This window comes from Octopus bimaculoides, chromosome 4 (assembly GCF_001194135.2).
Source record: "Octopus bimaculoides isolate UCB-OBI-ISO-001 chromosome 4, ASM119413v2, whole genome shotgun sequence".
Classification (NCBI taxonomy): Eukaryota; Metazoa; Mollusca; class Cephalopoda; order Octopoda; family Octopodidae; genus Octopus; species Octopus bimaculoides.
The window spans coordinates 1,615,348-1,633,426 of record NC_068984.1 but is presented as its reverse complement, the minus strand read 5'-3'; the positions used below and the strand labels follow the sequence as shown (position 1 = coordinate 1,633,426).

Here is an 18,079-nt window from a genome sequence, read left to right as displayed (position 1 = left end):
TAATTGTAATGTATGCCGTTTCAAAGGTATTTATATAGAATTTCATTGAAAAAAGAAACCCATTTTCCTAAAAGTTATGAGGGAAAAACTCGGATTTTGGGAATTTTCCGAAGTCCTCTCCCCACCCCCTTGGAAAAGATTTTCCACACAAATTTCTTTATAATCGTAATGTATGCCGTTTGAAAGGTATTTCTATAAAATTTCATTGCAAAAAACCCATTTTCCTAAAAAGTTACGAGGGAAAAGTTTGGAGCTTCTGAATTTTCCGAAGTCCTCTCCCCGCATTTTTTTTTCATATTAGTTTCCTACACATTGTGACACACACAGTTACATACTTGTATATACATATACAACAGAGGATGTAAAGACAGATGAAAGGTCTCTAAGCATTTTGCCTGGCACGCTAACAATTCGGTCAGCTCGCTGCTGTCAATGTTATGTTTTCATGGAAATGAAATTTGTAAAAGATGAAGAATTCAATTAAAAACCGTAACACAAACACTTGAGAAAATTTGTCAGCAAAAATTTTTTTAATTTGATTTTTCATTTTATTTCATTAAAAATAAAAATTCAAAAGTTAACTGAAATCATCCTTTTTAAGGTACTAGGGAGCATTAATAATAATAATAATAATAATAATAATAATAAATAACCAAATAAATGAAACAATAATAAAAAGAAAAGAAAAACAATTTAAAAAATGGCACCCAAAACAGTTAACGGCAAAAATTGAAATTAATTAAAACCTGATATGATTAATACTACTGACATTGTTGATGTTGCTGATGATGATGATGAGGAGGAGGAGGTTGCTGTACCAGGCAACATTGCTGCAACCAATGAGATGATGAACAGTGGCAGCAATCACACAAAGTGCAGAGTCAAATCTGCTCAATTAATTAATCATTTATATAATTAAAGAACAAAGTCTCTTACATTGTTTGGCCTTTATCCCTGTCTGCTTCACCAAAGCACAAATTATTGTCTGCTAATTAAACACTTTAAGTTAATTTCCATCAACCAGACAGACATTACATTCCTGTCTGCCATTTGAGTTTCATTTCCGCATGCATTCATGCTTGAAATGATTTGTGGGAACAATCACGCTGGCTGTTCTTCCTCCTATAACCACTCAACCATGGAGGTGGAGTGGAATCTGTCTCATGACATTCAGCTAATCTACAGATATGTAATCTAGAGTTAATCTGGAGATAAACTAGAGACAAATGGCCAGCCAGAGACAGCAGAAATATGCTTCATGCTCAACTGTATAACCTAATGGCTATACAAAGATTTGAACTTCCAATCACATGGTTAGAAGCTCAGCACATAGATTTAATACAAATATATGTGGGCTTAGTGCCACGGTTTTAGACTGATCAGCCTCGTTGTCAAAAGATGGGATGTTACCCAAAACAGGAATGCAAGATAATTATTCCAAGTACTGCTGCACTAACAAACCATTAAATCTTCATGAGTTCAGTTAAAGGAGACATCTTCCATCAGTCACAAGGAACTGTCCAGCTATTTGGCTGGCTGAATTACCTGCTCTTGAATTAACGTGTAGGTAGCTGAGTATTCCTCAGACCAGTGGACTCAATGTTATCTTCAGACAGACAGAATCAGTGACACAATGTGATAAAGCTACCCCATTGAATTACTGTCTACCAATTCTCAATATGAAATCCTGGGTGAAAGACCTGAAGCAGCATACAATGGGATTGAACCCACCACCTCATGGTTGTGAAGTTCACTTCTTGACCATTCAAGCCATGCCTGCATCTTTTCCTTGGTACCTAATTATGACTTGACAGATTCTTGCGGATTCCTGTTTCCATTTGACTGAGGCTTTTCAATTAAGACAATCCATCCATGGTTGACCAGCATTATTTACACTAAATCAATCAGGATGGACCAGCTCTGGATTAAACTTCCTCCAGTTCAATATTAAACTGATCAAGATAAACCTCACCTAGCTTAGAACTTGGCACAGCAAGTTAATGACACTTTGATGATAATGCTGCTTCCAGCAGCAAGTTATTTCCAAGCTAGGATTACCTTCTAACAGCCAGGTGGACTGAGCCATTCGAGACTCAAGTCTAGGTGACCACTGACATAATACAAACTTTCAGTTAGTTGATGGATGACCATTCAGTTTCACCCTCCATGTTCTCAAGGTCCAGACCACTTTAAACAGTGATAGGACACAAATCTGTGAGTAGAAAGACCAAAGTGCATCCACTTGGCACCATGTCTTGAGTTATCACAAAACCTGTTCTGTGAAAATGGTAATCAAGCAGGAAATGTAAAAAGTTACAAAGCTCAAGAAGAAAATAATAAAATATCGTCTAAGTTCACAACAAATGCTCAGGAGAATTGAGCTGAGAAGGAATTTATAAAAGAAAATTCTTGCTTTTAAATTAGAAGAAATGGTTGGCAAGCATCCATAAAATCTTTGTTACTTCCATTGTTGTGAATGAAGCAAATAATGCTGAACTGATATATACATACATACATACATATATATATATATATATATATATATATATATATATCAGATATATATATTATGCATGTATGTGTGTGTGTGTGTACACAACACTGGAACATCGTGAAGTAGCAGCAGCAACAGCTGTATAATTGAAATGACCTTGAAAAATACAAGAGACTGGAGCTGGTTAGAAATGAACCTCAGGTATCAACCTTTAGTTCTACTTCTCTCATACTGAGTTAATAAAAACTAGAAATTGCACAAGAAATGAAATCCAGCAATGTGTGTATTTATATATATATACATATATATATAATGTGTGTGTGTGTATATATATATGCATGTACTTATATGTATGTAAGACTACTTCTCGTATAATAGATTCCTGGATGACAAAGTAGAATGGAAAAAACTGGTCAATTAGTCTATGAAGAAGAGTCTGGAATAATGCAAGACATTTGTCTTTGAAGAGCTAAAGGTGAGTATTGTGTCGTGCAGTAATTTCTGTTGTGGGAGCAATACTGCATGGCGTTAAGTTGTAGGGGCAAACTCAGTGTCATATTGTAGCTAAAGAGGTTTACTTAAAGTGCACAGGTCTGAAAGCTTACCTTAAATTTTCACTTATCCTATTGCCATGTCCTGCTTCTAAATATTATTGTGGTGTGTGTGTGTGTGTGTGTGTGTGTGTGTGTGTGTGTGTGTGTGTGTGTGTGTGTGTGTGTGTGTGTGTGTGTGTGTGTGTGTGTGTGTCTGATAATAAGTGCAAAGAGACACTGCAAAGCTAGCCACAGAACTGTGGTGCAGAGGTTATTCTACACAAACCATCCAATCTCTATTTGCAAAATCCATGGCAAAATAAAATTTGTCTCTGGGTCGAGAATAGTCCTCGTCCAGTTCATTGAGGGTCTGTAGGTAGGGTTCAGTGAGAGGAACATTCCAGTCGAAAGTGACTTCTTTCTCTTCCACTTGAATGGTTACACGGACTTTCCCATTAGACAGGACCTCAGTGTCAAAGGTCACTGAGGAACTCTTACCCCAATAAGGAAGCTTATTTTTCATCTCTTGTCCATCTACGTACACCTCACCTACAAAAGAAAGAAAAATCAAACTTGGTTTCAAAATTGTAGATATATTCACCAAAAGCAAAGTTATAAAACAGTTTTTGTTAATTAAATATGGGAAAATATATTTTCTTTCAGTTCTATGAAGAAATATTAAACCAAACCATTGTGCCACTCGTTATTTTATGAATGATTTCTAATTTAAGTAGAAGGAAACATATTCTGAAAAGGATTCATCCTTGTCTTCTTTGTTTTAACATCCACTTTTACATATTTGCAAGGGTTGAATGGGATTTGTTGGGGCAGAATTTCTATGACTGGATGGATGCCCTTCCTATCATCAACCTTCACCACTTTCCCAGCAAGGTCATACTTTCTTCCTTGGCAAGACAACATGTTTTAGTAGGAAATGCACAACACTGCACGTATGACAGTGACACTCATTTACAATTACCACACAAGTGTCAAGACAAACACACACACACAGAGATTGTGATGCAGATAGACACACTTGGGCTTGATATATAAAATATACACATGGCACATAAAATACACCATTTTGAGCGTGGCCGTTGCCAGTACCACCTGACTGGCCTTCGTGCAGGTGACACGTAAAAGCCCCCACTACACTCTCTGAGTGGTTGGCGTTAGGAAGGGCATCCAGCTGTAGAAACTCTGCCAAATTAGATTGGAGCCTGGTGCTGCCATCCGGTTTCACCAGTCCTCAGTCAAATCGTCCAACCCATGCTAGCATGGAAAGCGGATGTTAAACGATGATGATGATACATATACACATGTAAGTATGTATAAGAAGATTTATAGCGAATCAAAAACTGAAAATATTCAGAAAAGCGTGGCTACAAGAGAAATCCATGTGAGTTGATACGGAGATAGTGATGCAGAGGAATGCTAAGGCATCTTTCATGTTTCATCTTCCAAATCCACCGCCAAGGCTTTGGTCACCCTGCAACTGTAGTAGAAGACGATAGAGTAGCAACCCCAGTACAAGACTGGTATTTTGTTTTTAATGACAACACAAGGATGGAATGCAAAGTTCATTTTGACAGGTTCTTAACTCAGAACTTAACGCTTAACCTAAATCTATTCACTATTTGAATAATAATAATAATTACAACAACAGTGACTTCATTCCACTCAGTTGAGCATTTTCCCATTTACAACATTCATTTACCTCTAAGACTCTTCACTGACATTGTTTACACTGTTAAATGAACATCTTTACAGTTAACTGACATCTCTGTTAACACCATCTTTACTCTGTTCACAGATTGACACTGTTAAACGTTATCTTGAAACTGTTAAATGAGCCTCACATCTTAACCTGACAATTTTCTGCCAGTTTAGACTAAAATCTAAGAAAAAAACAATTATTAAATTATTGACATTAAAATAACATTGTGATGATGATGATGATGATGATGATACTGAAGACAGTAATGGTGTTCAACCCCAGGTCAGCCCTGATCAAGCCAATCTATGAGCTAAGTCATTTCAGCCATGACCATTCCATCTTTTTTCAAGCCTAGTGCATCTGGGACTACATTATCCAATGTGATTTTCCTTTTCTTCTTTTTTCCAAACTGCAGGATGTGGTATACAAGAGATTTGGCTGCTATTTCTAGATCAATGTCCAACAAAAGACTCCTTTATTGTTTCCATGGTGATAGTGATACTGAAGTGTATTGAAATGATGTTATTCCATTCCTTAATTAGAACGGTAAATCTGATAAACCAACGGATCCTGTCTGTGGCTGACCATCTTAATAGAAATAGCAGTCAAATATCCTCAACATATACTGTCTTATAAAGGCAAGAATATATTGTATAATGTAATCTTTGATACACTATGTCTGGGAAGAAAAGACATGATGGTCACAGTTGGAACGTTTGTGATTATAGGTTGACTAAACAACTATCAAGAACTTACCATCCACTGTAACATAAGCAGCACCAGGTCTTCTTAACGTATTACAAAACGATTTATTGATAGACAAACCAACTCCATCACCAGGACAGGAATCCCCAGCCGCCAACACTCGGAACGTAATCGATTGACAAGCAGTATACAAGCATCCACAAGAATAAAGCACTACAGATTCTCCATCACAACATTTTGTGGCCGTCTGGTTTTCATTACTCGTCATATAAGCAGGATTGTCAGCATTCCACTCTAAAGAAATACACAGAAATATAATTGCTGCGAATGATCATCTGTAAAATTCTATAATAAATACTTGATGGATCATCTCAAAACAACATCCATGTAAGAGAACTAAAAGAGCCCAGCATTATTTGTAAAATTTGAATAAATCTCATTTCATTGGTTTTTACATCACTTTTTCCATGCCTGCATAGGTTAGACAAATATGATATTGAAGCATTATTTTGCAGCTAGGTGCTTTTCCAGTCATTAACTCTTACCTGTTTCTTTTTTTTTCAGACAAGGACTCTCTTATTTGACATGTCTATTGGATAGCATGAAGTGAATGACCAATTTGGAGTTAGGACAAGTGACCAAAGCAACACTACAAGCAACAAACAACTATCGTAGACAGGCTTATGATGAAAAGACATTCCAACCATGGCCATACCATATTTTCTACTGGAAAAGTCTACCTTGGACAACATTATCCAAACAACAGTGTTGATTCAGGGAGATTTAGCTATTTTCAGGAGTTGAGTAACTATGTACAGACACCGATATTGGTTCATAGAGTATGGGTGATGAAAACATACATACTTAATATATATATATATATATATATATATGCGTGTATATATATATCGTTGCTATAATGCAAAAATGTCGTAAGTCCAAAACGTTGCTTTTTTCAGAAAACGACAAAATAGTTTCACCGTTCCACAGCAAAACCGTTTTACTACACTTTGACAATTTTTGATATCTTGGCATCTGAAGCAGCTGGAGATACGATAGTTTCACAAAAAGAACAGGCTATTGCAAGCAAAATTAAATAATGAGAAAAACGCATTTGGACATACTCCAGTTTTACATAATAGCAACGATATATATATATATATATATATATATATATATATATATATATTGTATGTCTGAATATTTAACTGATCTCATGCAAAGGTCGCAAGTACAACGATATATAGACTGCTTCTAAGTGGTAAGAAAAGATGTGGATAAGGGGAGATAACTGACCGTAGTGAGGCAAAGTTGTGCAAGCTACAGTTGGCACACTCCACACACTCCAGGCTGTGTCGGGATCCGCGCGGCATCGTGTTCGAAAAGAATAAGGGTGGTTCGTTTGTAAGTGTTTCACTAAACATAGCGAATTGCCACCCAAATAGGCATTATGGAATGGGACACACGTATCCTCATTTGACTTGATCACACCAGACGCATACTGCAGACAAAATTCCGTAGCATCAAAATCTTCTTCAGTCTGAAAAATAAACAGAATCCATTGACTCCACGGCTTGACATGGATTAGCAGACTCACTAGTTGCACATTTCTAGTATGGCAACACCATCAACAGTTTACATCATGCATCAGAGGAGAAGGTGACACAAAAATACAACTTTGGACAACACAGGTGATGGAGATGGCTTTTCAGGACTAACATAACTCCAGCGTACATCAAGTTATAAGGGAACTGACCCCAGGTATTCAGTGGCTTACGCACTCTCTATAAAATTATTCAGTAAAAAAGCTAGCACTGCATTTTGTTGGTTTCACTTTATTAAATGTCTCTTTATCTGTATCGATGGCAGCAGGCAAACTGAAACTTCAAAGTCACTTTGTCCTACTTAAAAGTATTAAGTACTCTTTCAAATTGATGTTAAATTGCCTTTATATACAACATGACAGAAAAACAATTATCATATATATATATATATATATATATATATATATATATATATATATATATATATGTAGCAGGTCATAAAAGACGGCAATATGATGTAATGGTCGTTTGCTCGAACAAGCATAATTGTTGGTAATCCCATTGGTTAAAATTACTGCCCATATACGAATTCTAAACTTTTGTCAAAGAGAATTCTTTCACGAAATACAGTTCTTAGAATTCAGATATGAGCAGATATAGTTCATATCTCATTGATCTCCGTTGAACGTTGAACTGTGATTTCCATTCACAAGAGATTGTGAGCCTGAAATTATAACAGAAAACACTCGAGTTCCACAGTGGATTGAACTCAGGACCATGTGGCTTCAATGAGAACTTCATAACTATATGGCCCACCACTTTAAACTACATGAATTATATCGCCACATTTAACCACATGGCTACATGCTCACTTCACACAACTATATTTTATTCCTGATCTCACTTCAAAATGAAGTTGAAAATATTAAGGTCCCTAATTATACAGGATTCCCCCGCCCAGAAATAATATATATAAAGGTTCCCATAGACAATTAAGTAGACATAATATATTAATTTTATATCTTCATTAGCCATGGCCTGTCATAAATATTCAATTTTCCAATTGTAACCAAGTTGGTATTTTACATATGAAGCTGAAGGAATGGTCAGTCCTGACACAGGGAAGCTAAAAGTCATCATTTTTCACTGGATGCAAAGAAGAATATACAATAATTAATTAATTACAACATGCAATTACATTTGGTGCAAAGGTTGATTGTTTTGGGTACTAAACTACTGTCCTAGAGGTTATGAGTTCAAACCCTACCTGAAGCTGCCAGAGGAAAGCGCACCTACTCTAGAATGACCTGGAACTGACCAGGGTCATTGTCCTTTCTCTCTAGATCATCAAATAAAAATAAAAGAATACTGTTTTTTTAAAATGATACAAATTACACATTTACTAATGGCATTGCCTATATTTTCCAGAGAAGGCCTGCACAGATCAGAAAGAGGCAGAACCCTTACAGGTTGAAGGGAAAACGTTTTGGCGGAGACAGTAACAGGTTTTCAAATAATATTTATGCATTGCCATTTTTTAGTGATGAAAAATAATACAACAGTGAAAAGGTTTCATTTGAAGTTTGTGGTTTGTTGTCCAATAATGATAGACAATTGCAGAAGAAATAGGCCTTCTCTAGAAACATTCTACAAGAGATTCTATATAGAGATACATATAAAGAGGCTACACATAATTACAGCTCAATGACACAGTCCCATGGCCCAGAGTGATTCATAGATGTACCAATGTGGAATGTTTGATGTGTGGAACAGGTTACGAACTGTTAGGAAGTACCTTGCTGTGCCCTGACTATAAGAGATTAAATGACAAGGAAAGGTGTTAGGGTGACCTTATCACCAAATATTCTGCTTTCTTCTGATATGCTGAAGTACATGGGAAAGAAACATTGGCTATTGTGAGATCTTAGTCAGAAACTATTGCAAAAATGATTACTTCTTTAAATTTTCCAACACCATTATTGAAATGTTTGTTGTTGTTATTGGTGGTGGCGGTGGTGGCAGCAGCAGCAGTAGTAGTAGTAGTAGTTTAGCCACCAGGTCAGTCCTAATCCAGCAGACCAGAGCTATGGCCAAGGGCATTCGAGCTATGATTAATATGTCTTCTGTTCAGACATAGTGTATCAAGGACTATATTATCCTATGTGTCGGATTTCTTCTTTTTTCAAGGGAGCAGGATATGATCTGAGGAAGATTTGGTTGCTATTTCTATAAGAAAATGTATGCTTTGTATACACCATATACAAAACCTATTTTACATAAAAACTCATTAAACATCCTTTAATGATTAAAGGATCAACTTTGTGGGTCATGGGGCAACTCCCACGTGTGGAGTGGTCAGCAAATAAGAGACTTCAAGGTTGAAAAGGTTTTCTAGTCTCTTCTAACCAAAGGGTATTACAGCCTCTGTAGTGGTGATACAATGATGAAATGTACCCAATACACTCTGTAAAGTGGTAAATGATAGGAAGGGTATCCGGCAATAGAATCCATGCCAAAAAGGGTGACGTATGAGCAAGATGGGTTCCACTGACCCATTTAAGAGGGCAAGTGAGTTCAATAGCCTGGGAGTAGTATACAATAAAAAGGGACAGGGTATGGATAGAATAAGGAAAAAATTAAGCAAAATATTTAGCCAATTAAGCCTAAGAACCACAATTAGTACTAATTTTAAAGAAGTCAACTTTCTAGATATTAACATGAACCTTAACACAGGAAAATTTAAACCCTACCACAAACCAAACAAGGAAGCCTCGTACATAGACATAATAGGTTCCAACCACCCACCAACAGTAAAAACCTGAATTTGCCAACCACTGGCCTATGCTGAGTCATACTTCACCCAGGTAAGATTTTGCATTTACAAGCACACACCTGTCCCTGTGTCTGTTGGGGGATGTAGTCAATCCAGCTGCCAGTGTGCCCACCTGATTAATAAGTGATCAAATGGTTGGCAGGTTTCCTCAAGTTGGTGTTGCAGACCAGTAAGCTATGAGCATCACAAAACGCCAACGGCTTTGTTCCCTCCTCATTTCTAGTGTCAAAGCTGTAGCTTCCATATATATTAAATTCATGATGGGCTTCCATGCAGTTTCCTTTTACCAAATCTACTCACAAAGCTTTGACTAACTTGACACTTGGACAAGGTGCCATGCAGTGGGACTGAACCCAAATTCACATGATTACAAAGCAAGTTTGTTAACCACACAGCCATGCTGACACCTGCAGGTATTTAAATGTAGTCTTTCAGAAATATCTCAGACATTATTCAAATAATAAAGTTTGAATTTACCAATCAAAGCGAAACCCAAACAAGAAGAGACTTACCTCGCTCCATTTGACTAAAAGAGCTCCAGGTCGTTCCACAACATCTGCAATCTGTACGGGAGCTTTGGAAATTACTTTCATTTCTTTTGATGCATACTCAAGTAATTTATCTTTGTTAGAACCAGCAGTGTCGACAGATATACAAGCAACTTCAGATAAACTTGGAATAGCTGGAACACTGGCAGAGAAAAAAATAAGGAAGTGTTGTTAGCTGGCTGAGCAAGTAGTAGTAGTTTTAATTAAGGAATTGGACAGACAGGTTATCACAGGATATTGGAAACAAATGACCCTGCATGTATGACAGTGACACTCATTTACAACTGTCATACACACACACACATCCAATAATGAATTACAAGCAGCTCCAATGTTGTAAAAATTATTAATTGCAAATGCTCAATGCATGTGTTTCGTTTGTTTGCTCTGGACAACTCCCTTCCTCATAGCACCTAGAGGATGACTCCCCATAGCACTTAGGGGACGACTCCCTCATAGTACCTAGGGGACAACTCCCTCATAGCACTTAGGGGACAATTTGCTTATAGCACTTAGGGGACGACTCCCTTATCACACTTAGGGGACGACTCATAGCACTGGATGTTAAATCACCTGAAAGTCATAGACAGGTGAGCTGACTCACATCTGATTGAATCCAGGAGTGATGGATTCCAATACTTTCTCATTTTTGTTGCTTACCAAACTTCACATACCTGAATTGAACCAGGAACAAATCGAATTGCCAGTCTATGGCTATATATAAAACAAAACACACACATTGAACATATGTGGTCGATAATGTTTACAACACAAGCACTGCTTTAAATTCATTATTGAATTTAATCAAATGTATGCATCACCGTGACATACCAGCTAATGGTTCTTACACTATTTGTCTAGAATCATAGACTAGCAATTCAAATTCATCCCCAGTTCAGGTACATGATGTTGATAAACCACAAAAATGGTGAAATATCAGTATCCATCAATCAGGAATCTGAACAGGGGCTAGTTGTCTCACTTGTCTATGACTTTCAGGCAGAATAGCATTTGGAGGGAGTCATCCCCCAAGTGCCATACCACAGCGAAATGGTGAACAAACAAAACACAGACACTGAATATGTGCAATCAATAATGTTTATATACATACATACCAGGGCTGGTAAGCCAAGGGGTTGCACCAGACTCCAGTCTGATTTGGCATGGTTTCTACAGCTGGATGCCTTTCCTAATGCCAACCATTCCAAGAGTGTAGTGGATGTTTTTTATGTGCCACTGGAATGGGTGCCAGTTGTGTGACACCAGTATCTGCCAAGACTACTATTTCACATGGCATGATGGGTCATCTTCTCAATAAGACTGGCTTTTTTCACTGTCTACCAAATGCACTGAAGGCTTTGGTCAGCCAAGGGGCAATATAAGAAGACTTGCCCAGAGTGCCACACAGAGGGAATGAACCCAAAGTCATGTGGTTGGGAAGCAAGCTTCTTAATCCCAAACTCATTTCCTGCAACTAGAGCCAATTAGGGGATTTATTCATGAACACTGACCCTTGCTGTTGAAGCAAGATCAGATGTGATGAGATAGGATATAAGATAATAGTACGAGTTATTTCCCTTGTTAAACGTTTACTTCATGTCAAACTTTTATTTTTTTTTTACTTTTAATTTCAATGGAAAGATTTTTTTTATTCCTTTCTTTTCCAGTTAACCATTTGAAAAATGTTATGCCGCACTCAACTTGCTAGAAATAGCAGCCAAACAGGACGACAAATACATAGGTTTCCTACACAAGTTTCTCTCTTCAATTGCATTTCTTAAAAATATTGGGTCAACTCAAAGCAATCGTACAAGACAGCAGACAATGGCTTTGAGCTCAGAACCATGTATCAATTAAATTTCTTGACCACACATCCAAATTTACCCAACATTAGCAATCCACCACTTGCATCCATTTTGTCTTTTATAAACACAAAGAATGGTAATAACCATTTTATAGTAATAGAAAGCTTACTAATAAGGTTGACTAATTCTTTATGGCACCAAAGGTTTAATAAATAATGTTGATGACTGTTTATTGGTGGAGCAAGCTTATTAATCCAAAACAGAACAACTTTACCTGTTGAGATTCAAAGAATCAGAATTTTTACGAAAAGTGGACACTTTTTCACCATCCACAGAACTGCTGTCTAAAATTAACTTTCCTGCAAAGAAAGAAAAAAACATTACCAACAACAACAACAACGTGAATTCTTGAAAGATAGCAATTCCAAGAAACTAGGACATTCTTAAGGAAATACTTTCTCTAAAACAATTGACATGACTTTTGCAACTGGATCTTTGCAACTTCTGACCAACCGATGACACAACAGACACGATTTTGTCCCCTCCTTTCTAAATCAGCTACAATTCCAAGATGGCTGCTCTTCTAAATGGATTCCTTTCCATACAGGTCATGAAATCATACCTTTTTGTCAGCAAGATTGAAATCTATTTTACAATTTTACTTTCTCTGGGATTCCTAACTTCTGTCTCTTCAAACAATATTACAGAACTAGGAAACCCTGCACCATTCTTATCCAAGCTACAGACACCACCATTCAACCCAATCTATTTGCTTCTCTTACTTTCTTGAACTTTTTTGTATTTAACATCTCACCCCAACTGTTGCATTCCTCTGCAAAAAGAAAAATTCACCTGAAACACTTCATTATTGGCGTAATGACCCTCTCAAGATACAACTTCAATCAAACTTTTATCCCTAAAATTACAACCCACTCCCATCCCACCAAACCAACCCTCAATTTCCCACAAAAATCAACATAAACACCAATTGTGTCTGTCTCCCAAGTTTGGGAACATCTACTTTTGTAGACGTTCCCAAATTACGATTCCTTGTCTCAAGACTAAAATTTAAATAAAATCATGTCTATTCTTCTAAGAGTCTAGTTTACAATTCTAACTTCACATCTTGCAAAGATGAAATAATTAGTATTTCTTTGAATTCATAAATTCTTGTGTTCAGTTCCATTCTTCTGGTGTTTATAGCATGGAGATGGGGATGGTTTCTTTCATACATAAAAACAAAGCCTTACAAAACCACCCTGCCGCACCCTGATTCTTGTTAAGGAACCATATTTACTGGTTGTCCCACTGCATGTCTATCAAAGATGACTGGCTCTGTCCAATAACTGCAACCCATACAACAATTCTAATTATTTCTAATTCAAAAAATTACTAAAAGCTTTTGATCTTACCTTCTTCAATAATACGGTTGACTTTGGAGATTCCTTGGTTAATGAGATCTTTACATTCATCAAGAGGAGGAAGAGATGTCTGTTCAATTTTGTCCACCTGACACAACAATTCTGACAATCTATTGTCCAGTGCAGCATTCAATTCCGTTTTTAAACTTTCAAAATGTTTATTAAGTTGATTGCGAGATTTTGCTCCACTGGAAGTAATCTAGAGAGAAACAAAGAAAGAGGAACTGTTACATGATTTCCTAATGAGATTGCAGAAGCCAGGCTAAGCTAGAATAATTGAATAATTGTTGAAGATCTCCCCTACTTCCCCTACTTCCCCTACCCAACTTATATGTATCATGGGTCATCCACACCTTTTGTTCAACACTCACTAAACCCAGCTTTCTACCCTACCTGATCTCCACAGCTGGTCACCTTCTTCGTCCTCCAACAGATATTTACAATCCTCCAACGTTTGTTCTTCATTCATTTACACCCTTTTACCACTTCTCCATCTCTCGTCTTCCCATACATGCTTGCAACTTCTCACCCACACTCCCTTTCATTCTTCCCATATCTTCAGGTCCCACCCTCACACCTCATCACCTCAATTTTTATCTCTCTTTTCCAGCTCCACCCCACTCACTCCCATCCTTTCCTTTAATGTGAGCAGTCATGTGGCTTCTCTACAGAAAGAAAACTGTTCTGAACCCTTCTCTCACACTTTTAACTCCTCATCTCCTGGCTCATAAAGCCAGTTCCCTCTTTACTGTGGCCCATTCACTCAAAGGCAATGTTAATCTAACAAGCTGCATGACAACCTCACTAGTCATGGTGCTACAAAAAAAAGAAAAAAAACCCAGTACACCCTGTAAAAGTGGTATGTAAGTGGTATGGCAGATCCTGATACCAGCATGAAACACAGATTTTAAAGAATGACGACGAGGACGATGCCATGCAGTGGGAACAAACGTGGGAGCTCCTTAACTATTTGGTCAGACTGCAACTCCATCAGGCATGTGTTGTAGGATACAACAGTGTCCCAGTAAAATACAGAAACTTCAATTTTTTTTAATCGTTCATGAAAGGAAGGTCAGTCACCCGATCATTTTACAGGGCCTCCAATATTAATGGGGTCAAGAAAGGAAGTCTATGTGTTGGCCTGAATTCCTGCAACAGAGTGGACTCCATTAAAGGTGCTAGAGGGGCCAAATGATGGTATTAAACTACGGAACAAATTGTGTCTCCCAGTTAACAAATCAGGCACAGCACAAGAGACCAGCTTCAACATAATTCCTCTTCAGAAGATTCCCTCACAAAATGATTGAATCTGAGGCCATGGGATTCTGTCTTATCACAGAGATATGCTAATTAGTAATTAACAAAAACAAATTAAACTCAAAAGTGTGTGTAATTAAATTAAGGAGTTTGTAATTAAATTAAGCTGTTTCTATTGTTTTTTATATTTATTAGTTTTGTCTGAATGGACAGAGCCCCTGGCCTTTGTATAGCATCTCCACAAGACTAGTGAGGACTGATGCCATTAATTCCCTAAGACTGCTGAGGATTGATGCCATTAATGCTCCAAGATTTGTGAAAACTGATGCCATTAATTCTCCAAGACTGATGAGGATTGATGTTGCACTTAATGTTGCAAATCAACAAGTGCAATAAAGACATGCTTCCAGAGAATTCCATAGGGAAGATGCTTTGGGGAGAAAATATTAGGGAGAATTATTAAATGCGGGGCCTGGGAGAGGAAGAAAGGGGTGAACACAATGTGGGTGATGATAGGAGGTGGGTAGGCCAAGTGGGAGATGGCATGAGAGTAACGAGCTATATGGAACAGAGGCCATTAGAGAGAGAGAGAGAGATGAGAAGGCAACATCCTTGGATGAAAAGTCAGAGTATTTCTAAAAAATACCTCTGTCTGCTTGCAGGACTTTGGTGAGGGAGAATAATTCCAAGAGAAATCTTGAATTGAAAATTTTTAAAAATGCAAACATTAAAAGACAAAGAGAATGGAAGAGAAATTGGTAAGCATCAATGCTCTTTGTACCTGATCTTTGGCTTCTTGCAGAGCAACTAACAGTCCATGCAGTTCTGTCTGCTGTTGCTTTGCAAAGTCTATGATCTCTTCAACATTCTGTTGCAGTTCCAGAGACATAATGGTATTCTCTTCAACGGTTAGCAGAAATCTACAACAGATAAAAATAAATACAATTATAATGATGATGATGATGATGATAGACAGAAGAAAGCAGAAGAAAAGTTGGAAAACTACAATCCAGTAAAATTTGAGATTGTGAGGATTTGGTATATGCCATGCTTCAGGGGGCTTCGCCCCTTCATCAGCACCCATCTAATCCATTCTCATCTCCAAACACATCGCTTATATAGCCACCTGGTACAGTGGTGTTAAGCTATTGCATATACTAGTTTACATATTAAATGCATTCCTGGAGCTGGTACGTAAATATTACTGATTTGTAAGTACATGGTATTTCGTTATACCACCATAACATACTATAAAGTACATTAAATGGGTTAGATGTGTGTTGATGAAGGGGAAACGAAACCCCACAAACAACCAATCCACCGAAATATGGCATATACACTCATTACCCATTTTTGTCTCCGACCTTATTGTCTGTTTACATCTGATGTCTTGATACGAAGCATTATAACAAAAACCAGTGCTAGTTATAATTTCTGTAGAAAAAACCTTAACAAAATAATGAGTAGAGCACTGCTAACACAGCAGAACATGGTGTTGACTCATAAAAAAACATTTAATATATCTTATAGTACATAATGGTTGCATAACAAAATTCCACATATTTACATTATTTACATTTGACAGATATTTGTCCTCATCTTGTTTGTTGTTAACACAATGTTTCGGCTGATATACCCTCCAGCCTTCATCAGGTGTCTTGGGGAAATTTCAAACCTGGGTTCTCATTCCTTAGGTATTTTTCGATATTATTATTATTATTATTCAGGTCACTGCCTGGAATCGAACTCGGAAACTTGAGGTTAACAGCCTGTGCTCTTAACCACTGCGCCATATTACAACAACAACATCATCGCCGCCGCCAACGAAAAGTGCCTTAGGAATGAGAACTCAGGTTCGAAATTTCTCCAAGACACCTGATGAAGGCTGGAGGGTCTATCAGCTGGAAGATGAGGACAAATATCCGTGAAATGTAAATAATGTAAATAATCCCTCATCTCTTAAATAGAGAACTGTAAAACACCCCACACCTACAAATCCTCAATACTTACTCTATCACCATCACTTTCTTTCTTTGCAACATCTTTCTCTTTCTCCTCTTTATCACCTTTGTTCAGTAGTTTTTATTAAAAATATGTGATTACAAAGTCTTTCTTTAAGATACTTTGAGAATATTTGTGAAAATCTTTTCATTATATTTATTTATCACATCAAAGTTAGTTGGACATTTTTCATTTCAGTATTTTATATAAGAAGCATCGGATGTGGTGTGCAAGAGAGACGTTTGCATTGGTATGGTGATGTACTGCAGATGGACGAGGAGAGCTGTGTGAAGAAATGTCAAACCCAAACAGTGGAAGGAATCTGGGGTAGAGGTAGACCCAGGAAGACATGGGATGAGGTGGTGAAGCAATGACCTTTGAACGTTGGGCCTCACAGAGGCAATGATGAAAGACTGAGACCTCCGGTGGAATGCTGTGACTGAGAAGACCCGGCAAATAAAGTGAGATCACAGCTGTAGCCTATATCAGTGTTGCATAACCAGGCTATTTAAAAAGTACATTGGATCGTGGAGCGACATGCCGTGCTTGAGGAGACTTATTGAGTCAAGTACATCAACATCAAAATCAAATCAAATGGAAATTGTAGTTGTGAGCCCCGTGCCGGTAGCACGTAAAAAGCACCATCCCAACATGGCCGATGCCAGTGCCGCTTTGACTGGCTTCAGTGCTGGTGGCATGTAAAAAGCACCATCTGATCGTGGTCGATGTCAGCTGTTCTTGCCCCTTTGCCAGTGGCACGTAAAAAGCACCCACTACACTCTCAGAGTGGTTGGCGTTAGGAAGGGTATCCAGCTGTAGAAACCGCCAGATCAGATTGGGGCCTAGTGCAGCCTCCTGGCTTCCCAGACCCCAGTCGAACTGTCCAACCCATGCCAGCATGGAAAACAGACGTTAAATGATGATGATGATTGTTAGATATGCACATGACAAGAGTTCCATACAAGCAAACATTACAGTCGCTGGCAGAAAACCACCCAGAAGGCTGTGTTTCCGCTTGTAAGAAGAATATGTCCAAGAAACCGGAGTGTACATGCGAGTTTAAGAATATAAAGTGCAATAACATTTATAAGAAATCTAGAAATTAGCAAAGAAATTAGTTTTGTAATTATTTACTTGAAGAGTAGCAACAACCCAGCTAACCTATGCCAACATGGAAAGTGGAAGCAAAACAAAGAAAACAACAAGTGGGGGAGGGTGAAA

General features: G+C 37.7%; 1 protein-coding gene across 5 annotated transcripts in view; it reads right to left on the bottom strand.

Moving 5' to 3' along the window:
* Nucleotides 1-507: 507 nt before the first annotated feature.
* The window catches only part of LOC106869031 (cytokine receptor-like factor 3), a 42,099-nt gene continuing 24,527 nt past the window's right edge, over nucleotides 508-18,079 (bottom strand). For all 5 annotated transcript variants that reach the window (XM_052966851.1, XM_014914533.2, XM_052966852.1 and 2 more), the window contains 7 exons: nucleotides 15,639-15,777; nucleotides 13,592-13,799; nucleotides 12,454-12,538; nucleotides 10,339-10,516; nucleotides 6,746-6,989; nucleotides 5,501-5,743; nucleotides 508-3,576 (listed from right to left, as the gene is read on the bottom strand). In XM_052966851.1, coding sequence (XP_052822811.1) covers nucleotides 3,299-3,576; nucleotides 5,501-5,743; nucleotides 6,746-6,989; nucleotides 10,339-10,516; nucleotides 12,454-12,538; nucleotides 13,592-13,799; nucleotides 15,639-15,777 — 1,375 coding nt within the window. In that variant the 3' untranslated portion in view covers nucleotides 508-3,298. The remainder of the gene's footprint in view (nucleotides 3,577-5,500; nucleotides 5,744-6,745; nucleotides 6,990-10,338; nucleotides 10,517-12,453; nucleotides 12,539-13,591; nucleotides 13,800-15,638; nucleotides 15,778-18,079) is intronic.